At 47.1% G+C, this 15,834-nt stretch overlaps 1 protein-coding gene across 2 annotated transcripts in view; it reads left to right on the forward strand.

Annotated features, from left to right (window-relative positions):
• Positions 1 to 15,458, forward strand: part of CAPZB (capping actin protein of muscle Z-line subunit beta) — a 153,615-nt gene extending 138,157 nt beyond the window's left edge. The window contains exons 7-10 of one of the 2 annotated variants that reach the window (XM_037828344.1): positions 9,671 to 9,736; positions 10,420 to 10,496; positions 11,948 to 12,060; positions 14,693 to 14,718. In XM_037828344.1, the coding sequence (XP_037684272.1) occupies positions 9,671 to 9,736; positions 10,420 to 10,496; positions 11,948 to 12,050 (246 nt within the window). In that variant the 3' untranslated portion in view covers positions 12,051 to 12,060; positions 14,693 to 14,718. Of the gene's footprint in view, positions 1 to 9,670; positions 9,737 to 10,419; positions 10,497 to 11,947; positions 12,061 to 14,692 lie in introns of both variants that reach the window. The other variant, XM_037828345.1, reaches the window with a different exon arrangement.
• Positions 15,459 to 15,834: the final 376 nt, after the last annotated feature.

The raw sequence follows: 15,834 nt of genomic DNA on the forward strand, positions 1-15,834 counted from the left end.
GCCGTGCTCAGTAGAAGATGCTGCGTGGCCATGGGGAGATATGGTGCACCCCTCTGGAGGACACTGCCCCGCTGATTTCCAGGCACTTGCCAGAGCCCTTGCCATTGTGAGGCCGTGGGATGGGGGGAATACTTGGGTGCTCCCTGGAAGGCCAAGGGGAGGAGAAGTAAGAGGGCACTGTGGGTGCTCCCTGGAAGAACATGGGAGGAGGAGGAGAGGGAGGAAGGCACTGTGGATGCTCCCTGGAAGGCTGTGGCAGGAGGAGGAGGAGGAAGGCACTGTGGGTGCTCCCTGGAAGGCTGAGGGGGGGAGGAGGAGGAGGAGGAAGGTGCTGTGGGTGCCTGTTGGGGATGAGCAGGCTGGGCTCTGACTTCAAACTCAGTTGGAATCGCTTTGTTGAACATCTGTGGGGCCACATCACCTAGAAATGTTTTCCTTCTGGCAGCCAGTTTTATAAGGATGTAATAATACATGCTTTGCAAAAGTGGTTCTGTTTTTGGTGAGACAGCACTGCCAGCAAGCTGCCCCTGACCTGGAGGAGAGTCAGCAGGGGGCATGGGCAGGAGGCTGTGGAAACAAGTCTCCCCACCCCATCCCCGTGCCCTCCCCTAGCCCCTGCTGGGCCTTTTCCTTGGCCTCAGGTTCCACTTAAGAGGCCCTTTGTTCTCTTAGAGAGCCAGTTCTGCTCCTGACGAAGATGCTGCACACTAGGGAAGATAGTCTTGCTCTCCCTCCACCACCCAAACCTCTTCTACCCATGGGCGGCAGTAGTTTCATCTTTTTGGTTTGTTATATGGAGGCTCTTGATTCTGAAGCACAAGATGATAACCAGGAGTTGAATTGCTGGTGTGACTTTACTTACCCTGCTGGTCCAGAGCCCTTTGCCAGCAAGTTGTGGCCTCACTTTGGGCCCTTGGTGCTTATTTCAGATTCTGCCCTCATTTTGCTCAGAGCCCTCTTCCCTTCCCTGGGTTTGCCAGGAATCTGCCCTCTGCATGGAGCTGGGGAGGGAGACAGACTTGTCTTTTGCTAGAAAGACATAATTCTTTTGAACCAGACCCTCTAGGCTCTCGCTGCCCAGCACACCAGCTTCCTGAGCAGCCCTCAGTAACCGTTTCTATGTGGGGAGAGAACACACAGTCCAGTGTGTGGGTGTCCAAAAATCCCTTTTAAAAATGGGGAGATGGAGCACCCTCCTTCCTCCTGAATATGCTCCCCAACTCCTACTCCACATACACACAAACAAGTTGCCTTGGCAACCGGGTTTTAATAAGGGAAGATGATGTTCAGCAAACACTCAGCTCTGCCTAGGGTGGAGTATTTATTAGAGTGAAGTGGTGGAGAGTAGCCGTCATTTGCAAGGTCGTGGGCGCTGCCGCTGCTCCTGATGTGTGGTGAACTACTCCTTGGAGTCTCTGAGAACCAGGACTCCTCAAGGTTACCCATCTCCACTGCAGGATTTGCCAGAGTGCTGGGAACGGCTCTGGGCCTGTGTATTGGGGCAGATCATTCGAGCCTTTCTCTCCCTCTTTTCCATTTGACCAGTCCTTGGCAAAACAGTTTTGCCAGAACCAGACCTCTTTGTTCAGCAGAGATTTAGTGGAAGGAAGGGCCTTGCAGGCCATTGATTTCGGACTGGCTCAGTAAACCGGATCCCCTCTTGGAGCCTCTTTGACAGGTGTCACATGCCACCAGTGGTTTATGAGCAGCTGCCTTTTATGGACAGCTCCGTGAAAACACAGTGAGCCCACGTCTGTCGTGCTGGGGTGTTCTCTCACCCCTTTGGTCCCACCTCTGGCCTCTGCCAGGCCTTGGCCTTCAGAGTGCTGGCTGCTAGGAGCTCCTCTATCCTCACCTTCATGGTGCAAATGGCCCCAGTTATTTCCTGTTTCTTGGATTTCAAGATGTTGAAGCCTTTTAAGTGGATGAACTCACACTTGTCCACAAGTGTCTTCAAACCCAGTGCTACAGTGCAGAGTAGGAGGAGGGTTGCTGCCCCTGAAGGATTCTGGGCCTTGCAGCTGCAGCCTCTTTGTTGTGTGATGGGCTAGGACTGCTGCCCCTGATCTGGGCACTTGTAATAGTTTCATTTATGTACCCTCAAGTTACATTAAAGCTGTTTTGTAGCAGCCACATCACAGTCTTGTCAAGCTTGAAAAACTGAGTTACTTTCTCAGGGACTGCTTGCAAGTCAGCTGTTCCCCATTTTGCAGTAAGTGAGATTAATGTTTGACCTTAAAGATCTGATGTCCATTTGCCTGGTTGAGTGTTGTCAGCATAGGGAGAGAAGTGGCATTGGAGTCTAACAGGGCTGTATCCGGGCTGGTTACTTGACATCTTTAAGCTTCAATTTCCTTGGGTATAAAGTAGGTTCCTAGCAAGTTTCATTGGAACGAGGTAACTGCCACCTGGCCAGCCCTCCACATGAGGAGTTGCTCTCTCTTTTGCTAGTTCACCTGTTTCTCTCCGGCACTCATCTTGGCCCTCGCGAGTGCTGTTGGTAGGATGTGGATGGACCCTCTCAGCTGTGCCTTCCTGTGAGTTGGGATAAGCAGGCTGTGCAGGGCCAGGTAGAGAGTTCTGCAGGGGACCCAGAGGGCACACCAGGAATATGGCATCCAGCTCCTTGCAGCAGAGGATGCGTCTGCCTGACCTCCATCCACCCACGGCCACAGCTGTTAGCCGGGAGCCTGTCAACTGATGTCTCCTTAGTAGGGTAGTTTGCTGTTCTTCCAGCTCAGCATCCCCGTCGGAACAGAAAACTAGAGATTCCTGTGGTGGGACTTGCTCTTGGTGAGCCCATGCTGCCTCCTAGTGATCTCTCATTCCAAAATGTGCCCGCAATCCAGCAAAAACTGTTGCCCAGATCAGTGTCGAACTAGTGTTTAATTTTTAGTTTCCAGGCTGTAATCCTGCTTCTTCATGAAAATAGTCAACCTCTGCCCTCCTCTAGTGATCTGGTACCCCGAAGCACCCTGCAGTATTTCAAGGATTGCAATATCCCAGAATTGATTTGTCTGGCCCTGGAAGCTGAATTATTTGAAGTGATTTGGTCCCTTCCTGTTATCTGCTTGCCCATTTTGGGCTTGAGCACTCTCTTAACTGGGTCTGTTTTACTTTTCCCAGGATGGTAATCATTCTCTCATGGAGAAGGCAAGTAAAAATAAGTGAGAAGAGGCAAAGGTCTATAACCTCTGAAAACACTGTTGCTCACCCCAAGCATCTGCCCTATTGTTCTTGCTCTGAAGATAGTTAACCTCCCTGCTTTTTTTGTTGTTGTTGTTTTTAACTTTTTATTTTGAAATAATTTCTAATTAACCAGGGTAGTTGGAAAAATAATTCAAAAACAATGCATAGAACTCCAGTATACCGCCTACCCAGAGACCCAGATTTACCAGCTTTTAACATTTTGCCACATTTGTTTTATCTATTTAATCTGTTTTCTGAACACTTGAGAATAGGTTACATATATCATGCTCCTTGAACACTTAATACTTCCATGTATATTTCCCAAGAACAAGGATATTCACTTATATAAACATTAAATACCATTATCAAGTTCAAGAAATTTAACTGATTTAAAGCGTATAGTCCATATTTTTTTCAGTTGTCCTAATAATGTCCTTTTGGGCAGTTCCTCCTCTAGATCCAGTCCAGGATCATGTATGGCATTTTCATTGTCATTGTCCCTTTTATCTGTCTTTTTTTTTAAATCATGGTAATATATATGCACATGTAATTTCCCGTCTCAACCACTCTTAATCATACATTCATTGAGAATAATCAAATTCATAATATATTACCCTTACCACCATCCATTACAAAAATTTCCATCAGCCCAAATAGAAACCTTGCATCCTTTATGCATTAATGCCCCATACATCCTCCTCACTGCCCCCATCCCTGGTAACCTGTACTCTACTTTCTGTCTCTATGAATTTGCATATTCAAGTTTATTTCATATAAGTGGACTCAGACAATATCTGTCCTTTTGTGTCTAAATTATTTTACTCAACATGTTGTTTCCATTGTTCATCCATGTTGTAGCCCTACATCAGAATTTCACTCCTTTTTGGCTGAATAATATTCTGTTGTATGGATATACCACATTTTGTTTATTCATCTGTTGATGGGCATTTGGGTTGCTTCTACCATTTGGTTAGTGTGAATAATGCTGCAGTGAACATTGCAGAACAACTGTTAAGAGTCCCTGCTTTCAGTTCTTTGGGGTATATTCCTAGAAGTGGAATTGCTGGTCACGTGGTAGTTTTGTCTTTAACTTTTTGAGGAATTGTCAAACTGTTTTCCACAGTGGCTGCACAATTTTGCATTCCCACCAACAATGTACAAAACTTTCTATTTCTCCACATCCCAGCCAGCACTTGTTTCTTTTTTGTTTGTTTGTTTGTTTCAGTTTTTTTATTAACACCCATTTTAGTGGGTATGTTGTGGTATCTCATTGTTGTTTTGATTTGCATTTCTCTATTGGCTAATGATGTTGAGCATCTTTCCATGTGCCATGAACAGCAGTTCATTTTTATATCTTCCTTGGAAAAATGTCTATTCAAGTCCTTGCTCCCCCCTCCCTTTTTTTTTAAATTAGAGCAGCTGTGAGGTTTACAGAAAATTCATCATTAGGGTTCACTGTTTGTGTTGTACAGTTATATGGTTTGTTTTCTTTATTTTTTTATTCTGGAAACATATGTACAACCTAAGATTTTCCATTTTATCCAGTTTCAAATATACAATTCACTTGTGTTAATTACATTCACAGTGTTGTGCCACCATCACTACCATCCATCACTGAACTTTTCCATCACCCCAAACAGAAACTCCATGCCAGCTAAGCATTAATTCCCCGTTCCCCACCCCAACCCTGCCCCTGGTAACCTGTACTCTAGGTTCTCACTTCGTATATTTGCATGTTCTAATTATTTCATATTATTGAAATCACACAATATTTGTCCTTTTGTATCTAGGTTATTTCACTCGACATGATGTCTTCAAGGTTCATCCATGTGATTGCATGTATCAGAACTTCATTCCTTTTTATAGCTGAATAATATTCCATTTATGGATATGCCACATTTTACTTACCCATTCATCAGTTGATGGACACTTGGGTTTTTTTTTTTTCCCGTCTTTTGGCAATTTTGAATAATACCATTAGAATATGTGGTATTATGTGCAAATATGTGTTCAAGTGCCTGCTTTCAGTTCACTGGGTATATACCTAGAAATGGGATTGCCGGGTCATATGGTAATTCTGTACTTAACTTTCTGAGGAACTGCCAAACTGTCTTCCACAACAGCTGCACCATATTACATGAAAAAAATTTTCATCTATTACCATCTGTACAACCTGCCATTTCCCCTTTTAACCACATTCAGATACATATTTCAGTGCAGTTAATTACATTCACAGTGTTGTGCTACCATCACCACCATCCATTACCAAAATATTTTCATCATTCCAAATAGGAACCCTGTACACTTTTTTTAATCATATTTTAAATGGTAGAGTATAGCATATATACATAGAAGTGATAACTTTCCAAGTGCAATTTAACAAGTAGTTAGCAAATTTCAAAGATAATATATTATAGGTTACAGTTCCAAAGTTTCAGTAATTTATTATGAAATATAACATATATATGCAAAGGTAATATCTTTCAAAGTATGATTTAACAAGTAGATATATAGGAAATTTCCAGAGTTGTTATGAGTTACAGTACCGTAGTTTCAGTTATTTTATTATTGTGAAATATATATACAAAAGGGTATAGCTTTCAAACTACAATTTAACAAGTAGCTATAGAACAAATTTCAAAGGATGCTGTGTGTTTCACTTCCACCATTTCACTTCTTTCCTTCTAGCTATTATAATACCCTAGCAACTAAGAAGAAGAAAATTACATAAAGATTCAATGTTCATAATCCTTTGTTAAATGCCGTCTTATCTGTTGCTACCCTTTTCTCTAGTCTAATCAGTTTCAGGGACGTCTATGCAGTGACCACCCTAACCTGTTTATGTTGAAAAGGGGAGTCAACTTTATGAACAAAGGGGACACCTCTAGTTGGTATTCTTGAAGAGGCTATTGCCTCAGGGTTTGGGGACTTAGCTGGCATAGGAGCTCCTTGAAGGATTTAAGTTTCCGAAGAATAAAACTTAGTGAATGAAACTTTTATAGAGTCTCAGATGGGGATCCAGGTATTCTTTAAGGTTTTGGGGACTGCTGTTGACTTGAGCTTATCATTTTGTGTTCATCTGGCATATCTAGGTGAAGCTTGCATAGGAGTAACCTCCAGGACAGCCTCTTGACTCTATTAGAATTCTCTTAACCACTAAAACCTTATTTTGTTGCCTTTCTTTTCCCCACTTTTGGTCAAAAAGGCATTCTCAATCCTTCAATGGCACAGTTAGGCTCATTCCTGGAATCCATGTCCCACATCGCCAGGAAGGCTCATTCATCTTTGGGGGTCCTGTCCCATGTCAGGGGGAGGCTGATGAATTTATTTGCAAAGTTGTGCTTAGAGAGAGAAAGTCCACATTTGAGCAACAAAAGAAGACCCTGTACATTTTAAGCCTGACTTTCCATTCCCTATCCCCAGCCCATTCCCTGGTAAGCTATATTCTAGATTCTGACTCTGTGAGTTTGCTTAATTATTCCACATCAATGAGATTATATGATATTTGTCCATTTGTGTCTGGCTTATCTCAGTCAACACAGTCCTCAGGATTCATCCATGTTGTCACATGTATCAGAATGTCATTCCTTTTTATGGCTAAATAAGATTCCATTTTATGTTTATACCATTTTATTTATCCATTCATCATTTGATGGGCACTTGGGTGGCTTCCATCTTTTGACAATTGTGAATGATGCCACTATGAACATCAGTGTGCAAATATCTGTTTGAGTCCCTGCTTTCAATTCTTTTTAGTATATACCTAGTAGTGAGATTGCTGGGTCGTATCGTAATTCTATACCTAACTTTCTGAGGAACCACCAAACGGTTTTGCACAACAGCTGCACCATTTTACATTCCCACCAGCAATGAATGAATGTTCCTGTATCTCCCCATCTTCTCCAACACTTGTTATTTTCCATTTTTAAAATAGCAGCCGTTTTCATTCTCATTGTGGTTTTGGTTTGCATTTCTCTGATGGCTAATGCTGTTGGGCATCATTTCATGTACTTTCTGGCCATTTGTAAATCTTCTTTGGAGAGATATCTCTTCAAGTCTTTTGCCCATTTTTTTTTTTTTTAATTTACACCTTTTAATTCAAAGTTGAAGTGTTTTCACATGCACGAAAATAATTGGCATGCAACACTTGTCCTAAGGTGAAAGTCAGTCATGTTAACAAAAAACTTGCAAATTTTTCACCTGTTAAAAAAAAAAATTGTTTATTCTGAACATGAAAACCTGTAACAAATTTAAATTAATTATGTAAAACTCATTACTTACAGTTTTCCTCTTTCAAAGATCCCAAACAAAAAATGTACAGGTAACTAATATACATCAGTCACAGCATAATCCTGTATCATCCCCACACAGAACCCGATGTTCTTTAATTTTAACATCACCAGAGACCAAGAGAGTCATTTCATTTTATACGAAATTCACATGTGCCCAAAATGAAAGACCCAAGCGAAACAAAAACAAAACCCTAGTACCGACATTGATGTCCAGTATGCTAATTAAAGTGGCTCAAAATGCCACAGATAAAATAAAATAGCAACCATATATCATTGCAGTGAAATCTAAGAATAATAGAGTAACACATGATCCGTCTTGGAGAAGGACCCGGGTGCACTAGAGAAGATTGCATACTCTGCTGCTGGATGGAGTGTTCTGTATGTCTATTAGGTCTGGTGGTTTATGGTCTTGCTCAATTCCTCTATTTCCTTATTGATCTTCTGCCTAGATGTTCTGTCCATTATTGAAAGTGGTATATTGAAGTTTCCTACTATTCATGTAGAGGTATTTCTCCCTTCAGATTTGTCAATGGTTTCTTCATATATTTTGGAACTCTGTTCGTTAGGTGCATATATGCTTAGAATTGTTATCTCTTCTTGATGAATTGACTCTTTTATCAATATGCAGTGTTCCTCGTTGTCCCTTTTAACAGTTGTTCTTATTAAAGTCTTTTCTGTCTGATATTAGCATAGCCATCCCCACTCTTTGGTTACTGTTGCATGATGTATTTGTTCCATCCTTTAACTTTCAGTCTCCTTGTGTCTTTGAATTTAAGGTGAGTCTCTGTAAATAGCATATAGTTGGGTTGGCTTCTTTATTCAGTCTTCCAGTCTCTGCCACTTAACTGGCGAGTTTGACCTAACCTATTTACATTTAAAGTAACTGTTGATAAAGTCAGAATTCTGGCATTTTGTTCTTTGATTTTTGTAAGCCTTATACCTTTTTTTGTCTCTCAATTCTCCCATTACTGTGTATATTTGTATTTAGTTCATCTTTTGTTGTTAACCCTTTGGAATCCCTTTAAATCAGGAGTGTCTCTGGCACGTTGGTGATGTCACTTTTTCCCTCTCTGCCTTTTCTTTGCTTTCTTTACTAATCTGAACTTGTTTTGAGCTCCAGCCTTCCTGGTACTGTTCTTATCTTTTCATCCTGTCTCTTAATTACGTATTTCAGCTTCTCCATTTTATTTCAACAACAATAATAATAGTAGCTACATATTCTTATTTTAAGTATAGTAACTTCTGAGTATTTATGTGCTTACCACCCTTGGGTATCCTCTGGGATATAAAACAGATAAATATGTCCTTTAGGAATTTGTAATCTTGGGGGTGGGGAATAAGGCTTAAACGTAGGAAAAAATTGGTTTAAAAAGAAAAAAATACAGAATCCGTGAACAAGTGTTCCTGTCTGGAATCCTTAATTCCGGAATCCCTGCCTCTCTGCCTCCTTTCCTTCGGTGTCCAGTCTGGTCTGTTGGGCAGGACTGGCTCTCCGGGGCTTACCGACCACACCGTGGTCTAGGAGCCTGGATTGTGACTCTCCTGCTTCTGCACCCCCCTCCCCCCCCAGTCAGCCAGCTGACCCCCACGGCTTCACAGAGTGGAAAGAGTCCAGGCTCTGAAGTACAAACGGGTTTGACTCAGGTTTTGCCATTACTACCTGTGGGCCCTTGGGCAAGTCACTGCACCTCTCAGCCTCTGAGTCCTCTGTCACCGGGGCTGTTAGTCCCTCCCTGCCAGCCCTCCAGGTGACAGCGTTCCCTCACAGCCGTCACAGGAGCCATTCCAGGCAGACCAGCAGCGTGGTCCATTGGGCGCTCCCCGTATTGGGCCCTGAATCTGGGGTGGACGACCAAGTCCTGCGAGTGGTGTTGGAGACACTCCAGGCAAGTCCTCTCTGGTTGGCCCTGGATGGGCCGGTGCCTGGCGAGCGTGGCCGTCTTGGCCCTCTCTGCTGGACGTGGGGGCTTTGGGCTTCTGCTGGCTGGGCTATTTGTGACCTGAAATTTAAGCCATTTTGAGCTTCAGTTCCCCCCAGCAGGAAAAGTGGCCTTGTAACACCTGCACCACCTCCTCACAGCAGCCCACGGAGACAGTCGGCTCTTTGCACATGTGGAAGTGGGCAGAAGCCGCCATTCCCAGGGAACTCCTGGGTTCTCTGACTTAGAGAAATGTGTTGTCTTTTGCAGATGGAGAAAGATGAAACTGTGAGTGACTGCTCTCCACACATAGCCAACATCGGGCGCCTGGTGGAGGTGAGTGGCCTTCAGGACTCTGGTTCGCTCCTGCCTCCAACCATAGCCCTGAAGCCTGTTGGCCGGTTTGCTGGCTTCTCCCCTGCTTCCTTCCTTCAACTGCATGGCAGCCAGCAGAGCGTTTCTCACCTTCCGCTGGGCCTCTTGTTTCTGAGTCTTCTGAATGCAGGCAGGCCTGCAGCCCCCAAGGCTCCCTTCTCCACCCCCACCTCCCACACCTGCTCCCAGGAGACTCCTCTCAGCCGCTGGCTCTTGGAAGTACTAAGTCCTGTCTCCCCCAGTTGGCTGGGTGTGAACAGAGGCCTGAGCTCTAAAAGGAAGCAGATCCCTGGAACTCCAGTGGGGCTTGGGAGGAACTTCCATTGCAGCTGCCTCAGCCTTACGTTGTCACCACATTGTTTGGGAAGAAGAGGAGGTGTTCTCCAGTTTCATAAAATTGTTCACAGAATTGGTAGGAAGGTTGAAGGGTGGAACCCAGTAATGGTTCCAGTTGGCTGCCAGTACATAGGTATTGAATTCCTCTCTGCCCAACACGGGAAAGAGTTCAGAGCACAAACTGTAGGTGTGGCTCTGCCTGGTGCTCCGGAGCAGCCAGGACTGCAGAGGGGAGCCCAGGGGAGGCGGGAGGGTGTAGACCCCAGCAGTCCTGACTGCCATCGTGCCTGACCATTTTCCCCTCCCAGGACATGGAGAATAAAATCAGAAGTACGCTGAATGAGATCTACTTTGGAAAAACAAAGGACATCGTCAATGGGCTGAGGTAATGTATCACAATAACACAGGCTTTGAGCTGAAAAGATGGGGTTAGTCCCGGGTCTAATAATTAATAGCTAAGTGACCTTGAGCCTGAGTTTCCTCATTGTAAGATGAAGCTAAAGTACCTACTTCATGGGTATTGTTAGCAGATTATACATAGGTGACAGTCATATTGGTATGTAGTTTGCATTCTCAGTAGACCTTGGTTCCTTCCCCTATCGTCTCAGTTTTCTGGGGCACGGTCACCTCTACAGCACTGGTACCCTCATCCCTGGGCGGGGTCTGCCCCATCCAAGGAATCCACCCAGCCCCTTTGGCTCTGGGCCCTGAGGGAACCTCCAGTCCGGACCCTAAGACACACGAAGGGGTGCAGACCACTGGCACTCCGGTCTCCGCAGCACAGAGTGTAACCCAGAAATGGCCCCTGCAGCCTGCTGCTTTCTGGAAAGGGTCCCAGCCTCTGATGTACTCGGCGAGGGCTCTGTTGGCCATGGCCTGGGTCCTAGCTGTCCCTCCCACCCATCTCATGGCCTCAGCTCTGCAGTGTTGGCCTGAGTGAAAACTGAGAGGGCTTCTCGGTCCACAAGGTCCATGGTGGGCAGAGCAGGAGGCTGGTTCTGAGAAGGCCAGAGCCCAGTTGGGACAGCGGGGACAGCATGGATGAGCTCTGGCCCTGGAGTCAGGAGGCTGGGCTCTCATCCAGGCTCTGTCATTCTGAACTATGTGACCTTCAGAGTCACACCTCTCAGCTTCCCTCACCCAATCCAGAAGGAAACGTCTGTAATGGGTTCTGCGGTCCAGAGCCATGTGTGTCCAAGAGTTCCTTCTCTGCCCTTGGTTTCCAGCCCTCTTATACCCTGTTTTGTGGTACAGACCTCACAGGCCAAAAGGAGTGGCGGGAAGCAGCCCTGGGGCCTGCCCTAACTTCCTGACTTGCCCTTGAGGCAGATTTAAGTCACCTGCTCTGCAGTTTTAAAATACAAAAGTTTTCCTTCAGCCCTCATCTGTCTGATTTTCTGCTCACCCACCCACCCACACCCCCTTTGGGGAGCTTGGTCTGGCCCCCAATGGGTTTTATTTCCCCCACTTTGGCAACATTTCTCTCCTGCTGCCAAGCCTTGAGCCTCATATGTCATTTGTGCCCAGAGCATCCTGGACAGCGTCAGGCCACACCCGACCCTCTGGGCAGCGTCTGGAGGGTGGTCCCGTCCTGAAGAGCATGCAGGACACTGCGTGTGAGGCCCTGCAATCACAGAGGCCCCAGAGGCGCCCTCGCCAGCCAAGGCTTCCACCCCTCAGTCCCTGGGCCTCAGTGGCCTTGACGGTTTTTCCCCTTTCTTCTGCCCTGTGGATTTCCCCTTTATTTCCTCCTCAGCTGTTATCCTGTCCACGTGTTCCTAGATTCTCACTGTTCTCCTCCCTCCTGCTTCACTCACCTCTGAACACCCTCTGTAGATCTGTCGATGCTATCCCTGACAACCAAAAGTTTAAGCAGTTGCAGAGGGAACTTTCTCAAGTGCTGACCCAGCGCCAGATCTACATCCAGCCTGATAATTAAGCCGATCCAGGTACCCTGCCTGAGAGGCGTGAGACCCCTCCCCACTAAACAGGACTCACCAACCCGCCGAGACTCCCGCCGGTCTGACTGTTGCCACGGTCACTTAAACACCACTAACCCTCCATGTCCGCTCGTGGCTGGTGAGCAGCCACATTAACATGTAGTCAGCTGCACGTAACACAGAGACTTGTCATGTGGGTGGTGTGTGCTTTGCATTCTGGGCAGAAGTTGGGTGTGGGGACAGGTGTTTCAACTTTTCCTCCTGGAGAACCCTGGTAGAAGCAGATGCTGCTTATCGGCACTGAACGGTGTGGCCAGCATAGTGCAACCCTGGGCCCTGTCCTCTGCTCACCCACATCTTTAGGGAAGTCGCTCTGAATCTGGTGTATTTCCAGCTGCCTTCTGCCCCCACCTTTGCCACCAAGGATATTCAGAAACCAAATCAGCCTCTTCTTGGTGGCTGGCCAACTAGAAAGAGGAGTTCACTGAGTTGCAGAGGATGGAGTGCAGAGTGGGAGCTGCAGTCCGGCCTGGCTGGACCTGGTACCCAGGGCCCGGCCCAGGCTAGTTGCTACTGGAGCTGCCGGGCACTGGTGCCGACGGTCCTGGAGCAGCAGAACCTTCCATCCTTAATGAGCTGCAGCTGTCCCCTTGAACGCGCTATGCTGATGGAAAGAAAAATAGTCTTGCTTGTTGATAATGACCAAGAACCATGACTTAAGCTTGTGACAAATACAGATGTATAAAGCAGTCAGCATCCCCAGAGAGGATGAGGAAAACTGCTTTAAAATAAGGCATTCAGAAACCCAGCTGAGGGGTGGGCTGTAGAGCCCAAGGGGTTAGGGGCTACCTCCAAGGTCCCCACCCAGGAAATGCTCAGTGGTTTTTCAGGGGGTGGAGGTGGAGTGAGGGGCACTTACATAAGCAGTCGTAGCTGCTCTTCTGCATTTCCCAAAGGGGCTGCATCCATGGGGTGTTAGTGAGCCCATTTGGTCTGTGTGCACTGACTTCAGCCCCCTGCTGGGGCCATCAGGCAGAGTGCTGCCTGGTGGAGCCGCCCTCTCTGCACCCTGCACCCCTGTAGCTTTGAGGGTGGGGCTAGAGTCCGGATCCCTAACTTGGCCAGCCCCTTGGCCGCTCACTGGAGGCGCACTGGCACCTCTGCACCAGCTGGGCCCCCATGTGTCCTGGCCAGCCTCCTCCCCACGCTGAGCGGTGCACTCCCCCAGGCCTGGCGCTGAGGCTGCGCAGCAAGCAGCCTTCCCCAGCTCACTCCCACTCCTCCACCTCAGGCCTGACCTCCTGCCTCCTGCCTGGTTCTCTGTGAGGGCTGCTGGGGGGTTGAACATCGCCCCCTGAGCCAGCACTGCCCAGGCGAGGAGCCACATGAGTGGCTGGAGGGTCTGGAGGGGCCAGCGCTGGAGCCAGCGCAGTCCAGCCAGGAGGCAGGCCCTCTGCCCGGTTCATCGACTCCTGCCAGCGTCTCTTGTGGGAATTATTTCAGTTTTATACAGTCTTTCAAAGTTCTGTCTACGCCAACCTCTTATTCTTTTGAGGACTCTTTCCATGATTTTTCTAAGATTCAGTAGCCAGAATTTAGCATGGGATGATACTGGTTCTCCCAAGTCTTCCTTCATTTTGATTCTTCATTCTTCTTTTTCATGGTTCTTATCTTGCATACTGTCCATAGCAATTCCTCTAGGCATCTTTTTTAGCTTTTCTTTTCACCTCTTTGGACCTGTTAAAGCTTATAAATTATTCAGTAAGTTTTTGGTTAACCAGCACACTTGGTAAATTTGACAAAATGATCGTTCAAGGAATTGCCAGTGGGCACTTCTCTGACCCTGGGTCTCCTCATCTGTAAATGAGGAATAATAGTAAGACTCTCCCAGGATGCTTGTGAGAATTGAATGGGGGGGGGGGCATGTATGTGAAAAGCACTTTGTAGGTTGTAAACTCTCTACAAACCACAGTTGTCAGCCTTCTTGAAGTGTTCAGGCACATGAGCAAATGCACTCACGTTTAACTTTCCCCACAAATCCAGGATTTGACAGCAGGGGTGCAGGGTCAGTCACTTCTTTCTCATGCTGCCCTTTGAAATCAGGCTGAGGGGTTTCCTTGGCCAAGTTACCAGGCGATGGTGCCTCATAACAGAAGCCTTAAAGCCCTGCCTCCGCCTCTGCCTCTGCCGTGCACCCAGAGTGCTGAGACATGAGCCGGGGTGCTGGCTCCTGAGCCCTTGCTGGTTGGGATGCCTTTGCACCTGCACTGTGGGGTGAGGGAGAGAAGGCTTTAGAGAGGGGTCCCCAAGGCCCAGAGTCCTCACCTCTCAGCCTCTGACTTGAGTTCCCACCAAGCAGGGCAACTTCCCAGCTGGTCTGAAGCAGAGGGTCTTTGCTGCACTGTGCCCAGAAGCCAACTCTCAGCTCAGTGGACATTGAGCCCTGTACTCAGAGGAGTGGAGTTAGGGTCTGGTGGCTTCAGCCGGGGGATCCCCAGCCCAGTGCAGAGATGAGCATCTGGGCGGATGGGCTGGGGCTGCAGGTTGAGCTTTTTGAGCGGCTGAGCCGCTGTGCAGCCCCATCCAGGGCCACACCTCTTCTGTCATGGCTGCTGCTAATAACGCTTTTCCTCCCTCGCAGGTCTGTGCAGACGTTTGCAGACAAATCAAAACAAGAAGCTCTTAAGAATGACCTGGTGGAGGCTTTGAAGAGAAAGCAGCAAAGTTAAACCTCTGCACGCTAACCAGACATGCCATGTACCTGTTAGTTTCCTTTCTTAGAAAACTCGTTTTCTGCTCCCCTCTCCCCCAGTCCCTCCCCCACCAACAGGTCACACACAAACACCTTGCATCATCAGCCGCACTGCGCCATCTCTCCCTGAGAATAAAACCCGATAAACACCCTTCTCCATCTCTGAGGCCTGCTTCCCACCACATTTTGCTATCGAAACTCGGTATTTCCATAAAGACTCTGTGTTTTTTGTTCACCCGAGTCCCCTGTCCTCCTGCCCTCCCTCCATTTATAGACATAAAATACACTGTCTGCCTTCCTTCCCACCTTTTTGTTACATTGGTGTAAAAAATGTAAAACAAAAAAATTTTATGAAATAACTGTGGTGTGTGAAAGATAGAAGAAAAACTGGAAATCTGATTCCACGTGTGTTTGGGAGTTGCTTGGGGTCGGGGGACAGGGGACGGCTCCGGGAGGAAGGAGGGCGGCCGGCGCTCGCTCTGCCCCGCGCAGACCTGCCCCTGTCCCCTGACCGCGGCGGGGTGGGGCAGGGAGTCGCTGACCGTCTGCTCTTCTGGCCAGGTGCTTTTCTGTCAATTTTTATGGAATGCAAAGGAGTTTTTTTGTTTTATTTTGTTTTATTTTTTTTTTTTTTTGTAAAGCTTAAAACAAAAAAAATCTACATCTTATACTTGAGCCTCCATACTTAAAAAAAAAAAAAAAGGAAAAAAAGAACAAAAAATAAATAAAAAGAAACTGGGACACAGTAAGCATTGGCTTTGTCGTGTTATTTCTCACCTGCCTCACTTTCCAGGCATCTGTGTCCTTGGCCTTGAGGGCTGACCCCCAAGGTGGGGACGTGGAGCCGGCCTTGGCGGGGAAGGGAACAAGAGAAAAGAGGCCCTCGCTTAGCGACAGTGGCTTCACACAGCCCCAGCTGCCCGTCCACCCTAAGGAGCCTGAGGGAAGCTCCTGGCCCCTCTGGGCCCCTGCCCGCCTCCGGGAAGATCCCCATCCCGAGGTTTCCTTCATCCTGTCAGGAACCTCGCAGG

This window comes from Choloepus didactylus, chromosome 2, assembly GCF_015220235.1.
Source record: "Choloepus didactylus isolate mChoDid1 chromosome 2, mChoDid1.pri, whole genome shotgun sequence".
Classification (NCBI taxonomy): Eukaryota; Metazoa; Chordata; class Mammalia; order Pilosa; family Megalonychidae; genus Choloepus; species Choloepus didactylus.